This window comes from Sinocyclocheilus rhinocerous, unplaced genomic scaffold (genome assembly GCF_001515625.1).
Source record: "Sinocyclocheilus rhinocerous isolate Xijiao unplaced genomic scaffold, SAMN03320098_v1.1 scaffold2063, whole genome shotgun sequence".
Classification (NCBI taxonomy): domain Eukaryota; kingdom Metazoa; phylum Chordata; class Actinopteri; order Cypriniformes; family Cyprinidae; genus Sinocyclocheilus; species Sinocyclocheilus rhinocerous.
In genome coordinates, this window is record NW_015636724.1 from 435,672 (window position 1) to 451,649 (window position 15,978).

The window sequence follows — 15,978 nt, forward strand, 5'->3', positions numbered from 1 at the left end:
GTAATGGGGGGGGGGGGTCTACTTTTGCATTGCAGCAATGAGAATGAGTTTTTTTTCCCCCAATAGTATATAGTTTTCTACTAAGAATTCTGTAGAGGAGTTTAAATGTGAAAAATCATCATGAATTTAATCTCATAATGCAACATATAAATATGTATTAAAATTGTTTATTTTCTTTTACAAAATATAATTGTATTTTGGGATGATAGATGATTCATATGTTTGCAAATTCACCATTATGAGATGATTTATTTGCTTTAAAAAGCAATTCCATAGCCTTTAGGGTGAGAATTTTATTATTCACAATTTTAATCATTTGTGCAAAAAAGAGACCTTCAGTGTTGTTTTGCTTCTTCTCCATCATACGCACCCCCAGTCTGACCCTTTTAGCTTCTCGTTCAACCAATTTCGATTTATTTCAGAGTACTTAAACATGCATAAACGTGCACTGACAGTAAAACGCTGTGGTCGCTTTTAGCCGAGTACCTCCACAATTCAATCAGCTCCTAGTAACAAGATGACCAGTATAAACACAAGTGCTGAGACTTCATTACTTTCAGCCCGGGGAAAATCCTGTGTGAGAGGCTCAGTTTTACTGCAGTGTCTGTAGAACAAGTGTCTCATTTCCTGACTCAATCTGCTAGGATAGAAAAGCACAGTGGCGTGGCGTAATATTCAGGTAGTGTGCGTGAAATTGACATGGGTGCCATGGCGAGTATTGAGATGTTGCCTATCCTGCAGTCATGCTTGGTCTCTGTATGAATCACAAGCGTTGTGCAGGAGAGTGTTAAATCAGTGTGTGGTTAGTTTGATCAGGGAACGTGTACTGTTGACATGCTTTTCATTGCATGTGAATATGAATCCACAGGTGAAACAGTGCTGATGGAGGGATCATTTCATGTAAGAAGCAGCTTCCAGATCCACAATCAATGCATAGTGATGGACTGAGATTGTGTCATACTGGCATGGACTGCCACTGATTTTTGCATTTTGCAAACAAAACTGGAATGCACTTGTAAAATTTACAAAATTAGTTATGTTTAAGATGTTTAAGTCATGTTTAAAAGCAGGGCTACCACAGTTAAATAAAGCTAAATGCAAAAAAAAAAGTTAATATTGAAATTTTTATTTATTTATACATTTGTATTTTATTTTACATTTGTAAATGTTATTTTATAATTTTATATATATTTATTTTTATTATATATATATATATGTATAAGCAAATAGAAAGGATGGACAAAAACACAACAAAAGTAAATCACTTTATTTCTTTTATTAAAATGGATAAACGGAAAACATATACTTAATAATAAATTCAAAATATTAATAAAAAGTATCTTAATGACACTAAAATAAAACTGTTTAAAAGCCACAGAGTTGTTATTTTAAATGTGCTTTTGAGGAAAAACTAATAACTGGGTTTGTCAAAGTTGACAAGCTAGTAAACTAGACATTTTTCGTTTTATATCAGTGAAATAATCAGGACTTATTCAGTGTGTTTTGTAACCTTTGACAGAAACTGTTGTCTTACTTTTAATCAGATTTATTTCTGAGTATTATTGTGTTTATCTGGTTCAAATAAATCCACTGCTAATTGCCACATGAAACAGCAGGGATGTCGACTACAGCCCTGATCTCGAATGCTGACATTTCAACTGGAACGTCTGATGTTTTGCTTACGCCACAGCAAACCTCAGATTGCACACACCGGTAAATATAATTGTAAAGAGAGTTTGTGCTCAGCAGTGACGTGCAGAAATCTTTCAGTGTGCTGTGGCCTAAAGAGGGAAAGAGACTCCTTTTGAGATCAGATTTTTGCATTGCTAGAGAATCCTGGAGAGGTAAAATATTTACAATACAAAATGTTATTTTTTTTTAAATAAAAAATGTATTTGATAAAAAATTAAGGTAAAACTGTAATATTGTGAAATAATATTACAATTTAAAATAACAGATTTCTGTTTTAATATTCTTTAGAATTAAATTTATTGCTCTGATCAAAGCTGAATTTTCTGCATCGTTACTCCAGTCTTCAGTGTCACATGATCCTTTAGAAATCATTCTAATATGCTGATTTATTATCAATTTTGTAAACAGTTGCTGAATAATATTTTTTTGGAACCTGCAACATTTTTTTTTCAGGATTCTCTGATGAATAACAAGTTAAAAAGAACAGCATTTGTTAAAAATAGGAATCTTTTGTAACAATGCAATTCTTTACCATCACTTTACTATCCTCTCAGTCAGTCTTCAGCAGGAGCTAATGTGGCTCAGAGGAACATTTCTAGTGCAAGAGGTTCAATTCTTGCTCAACTGACAACTAAACAGCATCTGTTTGTCAGTAACTGGTGTTTTCGGTTGCTTTATTCTGTGAGCGTTTGGATGAGAGAGAAATGAAGTGCAGGTCTGTGACAGCTGTGTGCAGAGCAGCACTCCATGTCCATCACTGATGCTTTATGTTGCCTATGAGCCTGTCTGTCACTGACTGCAGAGAAGAATATTTAAAGTTTTTTATCACTGTAAGAGAAAGATTCAGAATGAAATAACCTCTGATAGCTGTACAGTCACAAACGTGAACACAGAATCACTGAGGAGACATATTTGTAAGTTTATATGCTTGTTTTAGACTTTCTCCCATCTGCACTCAGGCAGAATCTTTGTTTCCTTTCCACACACAGGATTTTCCTTCCCAAATATTCTCTAGGCCTCATAGTCTCAGAGCGCTTAGAGCCTCAGTCATTATAAAAACCTGAAGGTGAGCAATAACACTATACGCCAGTGGTTCTCACCCTTTTTTGGGCCGGTGCCCACTTACCCATTATCCAGGTCCCTTACCGCCCCCCATCAAATAAAATGTAGTCTAATCATATTCACTGAAAAGACCCTGTTTTTTTTGAAACCCTGAGTTTTGAAACTTGCAGTATGTTTTATTGTAAGGCAATGCAAGGCAAGGCAAGTTTATTTATATAGCACATTTCATACACAATGGTAATTCAAAGTGTTTTACATAAAAGAAAGTAAAATAATCACAACAATAAAACAAGGAATTTAAAAACTGTGAAAATGATTTAAAAATTGATTTAAAATGAATTTAAAACAGGTAAATATAGAAAATGATTATACATAAAATACAATGCAATCAGTTCGGATTGCATAAAATACAGTGCAGTACATAAAATACAGTGCAATCAGTTCGGACATCGCTCAGTGCTCATTCAATAAATGCACAGCTAAACAGAAGAGTTTTGAGTCTAGATTTAAATGTGACTAATGTTTTAGCACATCTGATCTCTTCCAGAAGCTGGTTCCAACTGCGGGCGGCAAAATTGCTAAAAGCGGACTCCCCTTATTTTGTGTGAACCCTTGGTATTTATAACTCGATCCTAATGAGCTGAGTGGTCTATTAGGTTTATATTCAGTGAGCATATCTGCAAGCTGATTAAAAACTACCTTTTCAATAATCTTGCCTATAAAAGGAAGATTTGATATTGGTCTATAATTGCTCAATATATTGTAGAGTAACTTATTATATGTGTAAATATCAAGAACCCCTTTTCATGACCCATTTAAGGAAGGATAATTAGGGCCAGATAAAAAAAAAAAAGAACACAGCCAACTCATTTAGCAACTATCGCAGCCATGTCAAGTGCAAAATGGGTTAAAACATGCTTTTGGTTGTTAAATAATGACAAAAGAGGGTTTGTGCTGGTAGTAAATCTGCTAGTTCTGCACTGTACTGTAAGTTGCAGAAAGGAATAAATAAAGATGCATCTGAAAGAAAGGTTGCTCCTCTAAGGGCTTGTATTTAGTGTGGGCAGGGGCGTCCCCATGGGTGCACTTGGCATTTTCATGCTCTACGGCTTTGCCTTTACTCAGCCGGGGGACACACACCTCTGGCCTCACATACACACATACTCACACACACACTGTTTGCAACCTTGAAATCAAAAAGCCCTTTCAAGTGCAAATGAATGCTCCTTTCCATCAGATAAGAGTGACATGAACAGATTTGCAGATTTCCGTTTCAAAGCGGCAAAGTTTGTCCCGATAAACAGCTCTCCGGCGTGATCGCAGAGTTTACAAATCAGCTCCGAAGGCCAGATAACCAGCCACCGATGCAAAACAGACATGACTCCAGCAAAAGCCTCTGAGGGTTGAGGGGTTAAACAGGAGGCGTTGCTTGCATTGCTTTAGCCTCATTGGAATCGGTCGAGTTGCACAGGCTGATCAAACAGGGCCGAGCGAGTCGCGGTATCAGCAGAAAACACTGTAAATATTGTCCAACAGGCACTTGTCCTCAAATTTAGGCTGTGTTGTAAATACAATTGTAAATCTACAGATAAATGTGAGCGTTCGCTTACGCAGTTTACAGATTAGCATGAGAGATTAGCGCGAATCAGACGTTGTGGCTCTAACATGCAAACAATGCATTCATGAAACCAAATGCAAATCCAAATGTTCAAGTGAAGTGCCTGCATTTATATCATATTAGAAATACATGCACTTATTATTTTTTAATTAATGTCATGTACAAATTGCTTAACTTCTGAAGTGTGGAATCATTAAGATTTTGTCATGTTTTTGAAAGTCTGTTCTGCTCACCAAGGCTGCATTTATTTGATTAAAAATATGATATGTATGTTTTGTATGTGAATATATTTTAAAAGATAATTTATTCCTGTGTTGCAAAGATGAATTTTTTAGCTGCTCAGTTATTATTGGTTTTTATTTATTAATAATTGTTCTTATTATTATTATCAATGTTGAAAACAGCAGTGAGAAATTTTCAGGATTCTTTGATGACTAGAAGTATTATTTCAGTGTATTTAAGATATTATTATAGTTTTTTATTAATATTTTGAATCAGCTTTTATATGTTCCATTGTCATTTTAAATTTAGTTAAAGTTTTAGTCATTTTATTATGTGGTTTTGTCATTTTTAGAATAGTTTGTATTATGTCTATATAGTTTTTATTTTGCATTTATATTTTTTATATTTTATTTCTCTATAGCCTTATTTTTATTTAAGCATATTAAAATTATTTCTGAAGGATCATGTTACACTGAAGACTGGAGTAATGATGCTGAAAATTCAGCTTTGATCACAGGAATAAATTACATTTTACAATAGATTCACATTTAAATTGTAATAATATTTCACAAAACACTACTGTATTTTTAATCAAATAAATGCAACCTGGGTGAGCAGCAGAGATTTCTTTCAAAAACATTAACAATCCTAATTTTCTAAACTATATAGTGTAGAATGTATACTGCAGAAATAGTAAAAGTGGTACGTTAGTTTGCTTTTCCAAACATAACCACGCATTCAATAACATGATATTATAAAGGTCTGTACAGGAAAAAATGCTGTATACACAGTGAATATCGAATCTACCAGATACTGATATAAGCACATATGAGCTTATAGTATGCAAATCATTGTACATGTAAGTAATTCAAAAATCACACACTTTATCCGTATGCATACTATTTAGTGGCTGTTTTGAAATTCATGTTACATTTTCAGTATCTTTTCAACACATATTGTATGTGCACATACAGTGACTTGTTTACATGGGATTTAGCAGCACAAATGCTCAGTGCTGATGTCAGTAATTCAGCTCTACCTGCTATCAAACGTACAGACACAGAGCTTGATCATGGACCTACGAAGCCCTGCACGTACTAACATGAAATGAGTAATTTATGCTCTGCTGGGCAAATATGCTCTCCTAAAATTCCTGAGGAGAAATAAAAATAGAGGAGACATTTGTTGACATTCACAAAGAGTACTTGAAGTGAATGTGGATAGCAGCTCAGATCATTTTATTTATTTAGTTTTGGAAGAATATAATGACAATGATTTTAGAAGAATATGACAATTGTTGAGATTTATTGTAGAATGTAAAGTGAATGTGGGTAGCAGCTCAAATAATATTTATTTATTTAGTATATAATTACAAAATATCACAAACGATTATATAAGGACAATTATTTTATTTTACTTTTAGAAGAATGAGGCAATTGTTGACGTTTGCTATGAGTATAGAGCTATAAAGTAAATAGCAGCTAAAATAATATTTATATATTTACTTATTTCATATAATTTTTTTAGTCTTAGAAGAATATAACAATTATTTTATTTATTTTATTCTTAGAAGAATATAAGACAATTGTTGATATTTAATAAGAATACCAAGCTATAAAGTGAATATGAATAGCAGCTCGAATAAAATGTATTTACTTCATTTTATATGATTTTTTTAGTCTTAGAAGAACGACATTTCTTTATTATAGTTTTAATAGACTGTGAGTATAGAGCTATAAAGTTAATATGAGCAGCAGCTCAAATAATATTTATTTACTTAATTTTTTAGTCTTAGAAGAATATGACAATTATTTTATATATTAAAAGAATACAGTATGAGACAATTGTTGATGTTTACTAAGACTCTATAACTATAAAGTGAATGTGGATAGCAGCTCAAATAATTTGTATTTAGTTTCATTTTTTAGTCTTAGAAGAATAGGATGACAATTATTTTATGTATTATACTTTTTAGATTTAGAAGAATATGAGATTGTTACGGAGGCGTGCGGATCCATGTGCAAGCTTTTATTAATAAACAGTCAAAAACACAGGCAGGGTCGAACAACAGCAAACAGGTATGGCACAGGCAAGACAAAAGAGCAATCCTAAACGGGCTTGAGTCAGACGACAGCAAACGTAATCCAGAGGGCTTGACAAGAGGGGTAATCCGTAAACGTGAGCATAAATCCAGGCGAGGAGCAAACACAGTCCGAAACAGCAAGCAAAGGGTTAATCCAAGATACGTGGCAAGAATCAGGAACCAGAAAAACAGGCAAGGCAAGATTATGACTAGACTATGAAAACTAGGGCAGGCTCCGTAAAGTAGCTATCAAAGTGATGAACGCTAAACAATACTCGGCGTTGAATGGTGGTGTGAGACTGATTTATATAGTGTGTGTTATTGGTAGCAGCTGTGTGTGATTGGTTTCAGGTGAGCTTGTGATTAGTGCAATGGAGCATGGGAAATGTAGTCCAGGGTGATGTGTAACAGTCTGTGTAGTGTGAGAGTCCATGTGGAGAGCGGGTGACCTCTGGTGGTGAGAGAACGGAAGTTTATAGACCGGATTTGTGACAGAGACAGAGTATAGAGCTATAATATCAACTCAGATCATATTTGTTTATTCATTTGGTTTAAGAATAATCTGATGAGAAATTTTTCAGAAATGGGCTTATATTGAGATCACTGACTTTGCAGCTTTTTGATACCTTGGTGGAGCACAGTTTGAGACATTATTGACATCTCCTCTGAAACTCTAGAAACGACTAAATAAAACAAACTATGCATCTACCTTCGCAATGTGAAGCGCAATCATTGTACATCGCTCTTGGTTGGCCTTGCAGAGGTGTCTTCCTAAACCGTAATTACAATGTTCAGTCTCTCTCACAGTCTGACAGTCTCACTCCACCCTTTCCAGTCTCACGTTGTGATCCATCTTCCAGACATCAGCCAGTTCTGTGAAGCTTTGCCCGGTACGGCCGAATCACATCCACACTCCATCGGGCTCCAGGAAAGTCTTTCATTATCTGCTCATCCTCTCAGAAATCTCATCCCGTTGTTATTTCTAACTCTCAGTTTACACTTCTTACTTTACTTGGATTGCCTCAGTGGCCGTGTTCAGAATGGAATACAATAGGTTGAATACTGAACAGTATGTAGGAACAGTGATATTGTAATATAATTGAGATACTATTAGAGTTTTTATTTATATTTTGAATTAGTTTTTATTTTTATATTTTCTTTGAATTTGAAAGTTTTAGTTATTTTGTTTTGTGTTTTTGTCTTTTTCATTGGTTTTAGTTTTAGTTTTTTTAATTAAATAATTGTGAAAAAAAAGAGATTATTAGCACATTAAGCTTTATTTTATTTCAAGAAATGCAAATGCTTATTTATTTATTTATTTTAGTTAACTATAACTATACCTGTGTAGTATACTGCCTTTTATTTATAATAATAATAATAATAATTCATTACATTTATATAGCACTTTTTGATGTGTACTACACAAGTCAGTTCTGACACATGACGTCTGCATTTGACAGGCTGACATGATTGTGACATAATACTAAATGCACTTGTAATGTCTGTGCCGGGGAATTTAGACGTCAATCACTCTGTACGACACCATCGGCTCATAAATATGCAGGGAAGTTATTTAACGCCCTTCAAGACTGCTAATGACTTTACAGGCTTCTAACGTTTTTTTACCTGCTATTTACTAACAGTATGTGAAAAAAATGCAATACAATAAAATCTCAGACAGTTTTGTTGCATTGTTGTCAAATGAAATATGTTTAATGCAATCAATTTTATCATTTCAAAAATGTAATATGAATTGTTGTTTATATAATTTACAAAAATATATATTATAATTTATTTATTAGTTTTTATGAATAATAATAATAACAATAATACATTTTAAAATATTTAACTATTTGTACATTTATTTTATTTAATAATATTTTGTTTTGTTAATAATATTATTATTATTATTTTGTTTTGTTTCTGCAAATGAACAACAATAAAAACAAGACTATCAAAATTCGAAATGTTTTTAAATTTTAAAAATGTACTTTACATTTAGTAGGTCATTTGTGTATCCCATGCATACAGAAAATCACAGTGTGCAAGCTGCTTATTGAATGAAGGTTTACATTTAAAAAAGGATCTAAATTAACTGTTTTCATTCAAGTCAAAATATTATGTATCATCACTGAATCTTAAATACATTCATTTATACCAACAGAATACCTACAAATACTTCTTTAAGGTAACAATTGCACTTTTTACAGTGTGTGCAACTATGCCATTCTGAGCGTCTCCATGGTTTTCATTTAGCTTTGGGTTACTTTCTGACGTTTGCGATTTTTTTACCGCATTGATGTGTACTACACAAGTCAGTTCTGACACATGACGTCTGCATTTGACAGGCTGACATGATTGTGACATAATACTAAATGCACTTGTAATGTCTGTGCCGGGGAATTTAGACGAAAAGACGTATAAATATTTTGAGAACATTATTAAAGACCATAAGTCTTTGAACAACATTCTGTTAATGTTACCGGGAAAAAAAAAAAAAAAACGTTTTGATAACATACCCATTAAGTTATGATAATATTTCTGATTTTCTCTGAACATTCAAAATGTCCAGTTTTTTATTTTAGTTATTTTCTTTTTCTTAGTTATGCAAACATTAAGGAAACATTCCATTTTATAATTTTGCAAACATTGATGGAACATGTTGAATGTTCTCTGAACATTCTGAAATTAGTAGATACGTTTAAAAAATGTTAGACGAACATCCAAATAAACATTTCTGAAAATAAAATAAAAAACATTCCATGAATGATGTATAAATATTTTGAGAACATCATTAAAGACCAGATAACTTAACCACATTCTATTAATGTTACTGGAAGAATGTTCTACTAACATACCCATGAAGTTATGAAAATGTTATTTCTAAGGTTTTCTGGACATTCATAATATCCTATTTTTTAAATGTTTTAAAACGGTTTGTACGAACGCTACGGGAACATGCCTTTTTATCATTCTGCAAACATTATGGGAACGTTACTGTTGAATGTTCTCTAAAACATTTAAAATTCACAGTCAGACATACATCCAACTAAAACATTTCTTAAAGATCTACTTTTTGTTTTGTTATATTGCAATCATACAAAACAAAATGACGTGTGAAATATTCAAATTATATTTTCAAAATTTAATTGAAAAAAGGTAGAAACAGTTTTCACTCAGAAATTGCTAGTAAAGTTTACAATTAATTATAAAGAAATAGCAAGTAACACAATTAACATGAACTTTTGAAGCAGAAAAACTGAAATTGAATTTTCTTTTAAAACATACTACAATAATTTTATTTACAACTTCAAAAGATATTTTTTGCAGTGCAGTATGATTTTTTATTTTATCAAATTCATACACTGAAAAAAGCTGGTGTTGAAAAAAAATTTTACTCAGAAATTTCTTGTAAATTTAACAATTACAAGAAACACCAAATGACACATTTAATTAAATGTGAAATTTTGAAGTATAAAAACCGAAATCGATTTTTCTTGTAAAACATACTCCAATAATCTGTTTTATCTACAACTTAAAAAAAAAAAGGTGTTGAAACAATTTTCACTTCGACATTTCTAGTAAATTTAACAAACAATTACAAGGAATGGCAAGTAGCACTGAATTAAATGTGAATCTTTGAATTTGTACAGTACGATATGAATTATTTAGCATTTCTTTTGACTAGTGATTATCTTCATTTTACTAGTTTGTCACTTACAGTGTTGGGGAAAGTTACTTTTAAAAGTAATGCATTACAATATTGAAACTGCTAAACCAAAAGAGTGTGCAAACATTTTGAATTCACATTTGTTTCTTATAAATCCTGATGTGTGTGCCTTTTGGGTGAGCACTGCATCTACATGCGGCCTTTGGTCTTTAAGCCGATGCAGAGAGACTGACTGCAAGGTAAGAGGTTGGTAGAGGGATTTTTTGAAGAGGTTTAAAAGTGGTATTGTTACGAAAAGCACATAGTGTTCCCTGTCTGTCTGACATCGGCGTTCTCGGGGGAATATCATAGGCGAAGTGTGTGAGTGCATTGACACAGGAACTAAGGTAGCACTCGATGAAGGTAATTCTCTCTTTCTGCAATAAATTGAGAGCATATAAATATATATAAGAGGAACAATGATCTCATTAGTCGCAATTAGCATGAAGAGTTATGGCCGTGTTGTTCAGCAGCACTCCATCCGTACTCTGGGAAAGCTGCTTCGTGTCCACATCAGCGTTTGCCAGCTATCTGGGCCAGTGCATCATCAGCAACAATCCCAGCTGTCAGCTCTGAGCTGCCGACAAAATGTCAACGCCAAACCTTCATATGCATTTATATGCGCCTTTATTTTTCCGCAGGCTGTAGCTATTTTGATGTCTTCTGTTGAGGGCTTTTCCCCCTACATTTCTAAAGGAATAGGCTAGTTCACACACACACAAAACAATTCTGTGATCATATACCTTTGTGCTGTAAATCACTTTCTTTACATTCACATTAGCTTCATTTTCAACATTTTTGTGGACAGAAGTTTACAGCATTTCACCAGTGTTCCACGAAAATTAAAAAGCTTGAGGGTTTGAATATTTGAAAGTGAAGAATTTAAGAGATAAATATTTAAATTGTAAGTTGGTTCATATAAAGAGTGAACCCAAGTGTGAGCATCCTTAAAATTAACTTTTCTCAAGGCCACAGAAGCATGGCAGTGGGTTTGCATTTCGTCACGCATTCTTGTCTTGTTCTTATTTATTTGATTTAATAATTGATCAACAAAACATCGATTAAAATTAAGATACAAATTATACAAAATGAAATTCGTTCTAAAGAAGACTTTCCACAAAACAAAACTTATGAAGTGCGTGACGAAATGCAAATCCACTGCCATGATTCCGCTGCCTTGAGAAAAGTTATTTTTAAGGATGCTCACACTTTCAAGGCAGAAAAAACGAGTCAAAAATTGTGTCTGACCCACTCCATATCTCCCATATTGCCGTCCAATTCATTACCACACCCTTTATGACGTTTACAAATGACACAATTTTCTTTCATAACTAACAGATTAAATTGGAAAAAACAAACAAATAATATTATAACATTTAAACAAATATAAAGCAAAAATACATTTTCTTAAATGCTACAACAAACTTGTTTCCTTCAAATTGCAATCACACACACACACACACACACACACACACACACATAGTCTTACAAATAAAACATCAGTTTACTTATATTGATACATCAGTTTACTTATATTGTGTATATTGATAAAAACAAAATGACGATGTCAACAATGAAAGACAAAAAAGATTAGATCATTTATCAGTTTACATGTCATTTGAAAATATAATGTGTGTGTCTGATTTTAAAATGCATTCAATTAAAATAAAACAATAAGATATTAGATAATTGATCAGTTAACTTGCATGCCATGTGACCATTAACTGACATCAGAGAACAATGGACATGCAAATGTGTCGTTAAATTATTGAAATATTAACTTAAAATCTCAGGGGGTATTTGCATGTAAATATTTCACATCTAAGAGTTTCAGTCAACAAAAAAGTTTGGGAGCCCTTGTCTAAGGGCCAGATTTACTAACAGCTTGCGCCAGCACAACACCCCTTTGGTATTGAAAAACTACTAGGATTTACTAAAGACGTGCAGTGAAATTTTTTTTTAAATGAATCATGCAACATGATTTACAAAGGTTTGCACTAGTCAATTTACTGGTATTTGTGCCACTATTTACCGGCCAAAAAAAGCATGTCTTAAACCAGACGCTAATTTGTGCTGCTCTTGGTAGATTGCATTGGTCGTTATGAAAATGATCTGGCTGTGTCTGTTTTATTTAATGTGGGCATTGTCAGTAAATCAGACCTGGAACTTCCCACTCCCGTCTGCGCTTTTATTGGATTGTGCTCTCATGCTAATTTGCCCTGTTTAGTCAATTTGGTCCTTAGTAAAATCCTTAACCCGAGAACAAAAATTATAATGTTCAAAGCCAACATCAGATTTTAATCCGCCTTCTTTCAATGCATTCTCAAAGCACATCACTGTATGATGTTTTTTTTTTTCCACAATAATAACTGTAAGCATCTCTCTCTTTCAGTGTGGAGCATGACTTCCGGCTTCAGGAGGGTCAGGTGACGCGAGTGTGGAAGGTCCCGGAGCAGCAGGAGTCGGAGCAGAGCTCTCCTCAGCTGGTCTTTCCTCCTCCGCGCCAGCAGGACTCTCCACAGGCCCTCCAGATGGTCAAGAAGAGCCGCAGGAAGTGCTTCTGGTTCCTGTGAACTCTTTGATAGCAGGACGTGACATCATTAGTCAACAAAGACGGTTCTTCAACCACCTTTAAGCCTCTTCTCTTCCGGTCCTCTGGTTTAACTTGTTTAGAGGCACATCATCTGCTTGACGAGGAGCCTTTGTTTATTGTCTTTTTGAAAAACATCTTCTGTAATTTTCACACAAGGCGAATCAAGATTAATGTACGGCTGTTCGAGTTGATATTTCAGATTTATAGTCCATGGAAAGAATTTAAAATGTCCTTCAGTCTCAAAAATGTGTTTTGAATAATAATTCACCCAAAATCAAAATTCTGTCATTATGTCCTATTTTCATTGATCTGTTCCTTGAAAGTGCCATAAGTGATTTCTTATGGAATTACAAGTTGAGTGTTTCTGATTGTTGACCAATCAGGAAAGCTCTCGAGCTGTCAATCATTTTGAGTGTTTATTTTTGTCGCTGGACTGCATCTATTTATTCTGCTTTGATTTTCCAGATTTATAGTTCATGGTGATAATCTATGTCTCAAAAACTGAGAACGGAGGGGGAGAAGGGGCTTTTTGATGGTTCATGTACCTTTTGAGCCAATACTTACTACCTGAAAAGGGATGAACTTCACAGCAGACAGTGATTGATGCACAGTGACAGCAGGAGACGGGACGTTAAGGACACATTAAAGAGAGAGAGATGAAAGAGGAATTACAGGTAAGAAATGGAAGCAAGATTACCGATTCATCATTTTGGAACAATGAGGGTCAAAACACCAGCTTTTATACTATGAAAACCTTTCAACGAATCAATTATTCCACATGCTTAACGCTTTTATGTAGATCTAATAACTACACATGCGCGGCGATATTTAAGGCAGAGAAATTGGGGAGAAATTGAATTTAAGGAGTGTGTCATTTCATTCTTTGTGAATGCTTAATTTCAGAATCCATTAAAAGCTCTATTAAATATTTTACTACACAAACAACTGTGTCAGGTGCTGTTTATTTGTCTTTTGATCATGGAGTGTTCAATCACAGATGGATGCTTTCATTATTTTGCAGTTACAAAACAGTCTGAGGTGAGAAATTTTACATACTAAAGGTGTGGAATAAAATGAACCTTAAATAATCATATTTGTTGTGTTTATTTAGCTTATGAAGTTTATATTCATGAATACCTACAAGATAAAATATTTTATTTCGTGCCTGTAAACAGATCCACTCAGCTCTCCAGAGTCGTGATCAGTATTTCTGTTAACCCAGATAACGGGAAAAGTTTTTTTCTTTTTTTTTTCTTTTGAAGTTACATAAATGTTAGGACAAAACTCTCAAAGTAAAAAAAATCTCAAAGTAATGTTTATGGAACGATCTTATAACTTTATTAATATTTGATATACCTTCTCATAACGTTGAGAGAAAACATTCTGAGATCGACATTCTCAAAACGTCCTTGTGATGTTATTTGTACTTGAACTTTCTAAGAAATATTATTGTAACCTTTAAATAACAATATAATCACAACAAAAAACTGGACATTTTAACATTCTTAGAATATTAAAAAAACCTTCAAATAACATTACATTTTGGGAAAACTAAAATTAGTAGAACGCTGTAAGAAACATCTTTTATATTAAATAAAGTTATAACCACAGCAAGAAAACTGGATGTTCCCACAACATTTTAATAACCTAAATAAATAATCTTTGTAAAGTTACGTTCATTCTAGTGAATTGGTACATCTCAAATGGTTTTCTCTCTTATATTTAGCTTTTGAAAAGTCCAGTGAATTGATTTGTTCAGACGATTCTTGTAAATTAACAGCTTTCAAAAAGATTCACTGATTTGAGTCACGGAGTAGCAGGTCTTTTTTGATTGTCTCAATTTATTGAAATTACAGGTGCTTCTCAATAAATTAGAATGTCGTGGAAAAGTTCATTTATTTCAGTAATTCAACTCAAATTGTGAAACTCGTGTATTAAATAAATTCAATGCACACAGACTGAAGTAGTTTAAGTCTTTGGTTCTTCTAATTGTGATGATTTTGGCTCACATTTAACAAAAACCCACCAATTCACTATCTCAACAAATTAGAATACTTCATAAGACCAATAAAAAAGCTAAAGAAATGGGTACACATCAAATTAAAAAAAAAAAGTAATAAAATGACATTTAAAAGCAGCCACAGAAAGGAGGTGCGCCCTGTTAAGATTTCCATTTATTCCAAATATTATTAAATGAGGATTGATGGTATAAATGTTTATTTGATCTTTCAGTTTTGAAGTGGCACAATAAACTTGGCACAGGCACTTTTAAAGTTGCCACTTTAGCTTTTTTCTCCTTTGAAGATGTTAAGCTCTGTACTTCAAAAAGCAGTTCTTGTGTTTGTCAGAGAAGCTCTGTGGTGGAACACAGGTGAGCGCAGCCAACTTCACTCATCCACTCCAGCTAAATTCAGTTCAATACTGGCCTGAGGCTGACGAAGACACTTCCACTGAACTCTACATGCTGGTGAGGTCTGCTGGTAGTTTTGAGTGGAAATGTTTTTGTCATGTATCAAGCTAAAACATCTCACAGAGTTCCTCCTCTGGCTGTAGATCTCTTGGCACAAATACATGCAGTACAAGATTCCTTCACTCTTTCTGTCCCGATAATCTGATGACCTATAATTAATGAGTGTGAACCTCTCAGTAATGTGTCAGTGGTTATTGGTTTAAATCCTGACCTCAGAACAGTGGAAAAAGATTAGCCAGCATCATTCCTACTAGGACATTTTCAAGTCTGCATCATATATGTCCTAATATGTGACCCTGGACCACAAAACCAATCTTAAGTGTCAATTTTTCAAAATTAAGATCAATGCATCATATGAAAGCTGAATAAATAAGCTTTCCATTGATGTATGGTTTGTTAGGATAGGACAATGTTTGGCCGAGATACAATTATTTGAAAATCTGGAATCTGAGGGTGCAAAATATTGAGAAAATCATCTTTAAAGTTGTCCAAATTAAGTCCTTAGCCATGCATATTACTAATCAAAAAT

The 15,978-nt window shown here is 33.5% G+C and overlaps 1 protein-coding gene across 3 annotated transcripts in view; it reads left to right on the forward strand.

Moving 5' to 3' along the window:
- LOC107748063 (mucin-5AC-like) overlaps positions 1-15,978 on the forward strand; it is a 101,997-nt gene that overhangs the window by 69,582 nt on the left and 16,437 nt on the right. For 2 of the 3 annotated variants that reach the window (XM_016562719.1, XM_016562720.1), the window contains exon 3: positions 12,779-13,907. In XM_016562719.1, the coding sequence (XP_016418205.1) occupies positions 12,779-12,959 (181 nt within the window). In that variant the 3' untranslated portion in view covers positions 12,960-13,907. Of the gene's footprint in view, positions 1-12,778; positions 13,908-15,978 lie in introns of those variants that run through there. The other variant, XR_001640876.1, reaches the window with a different exon arrangement.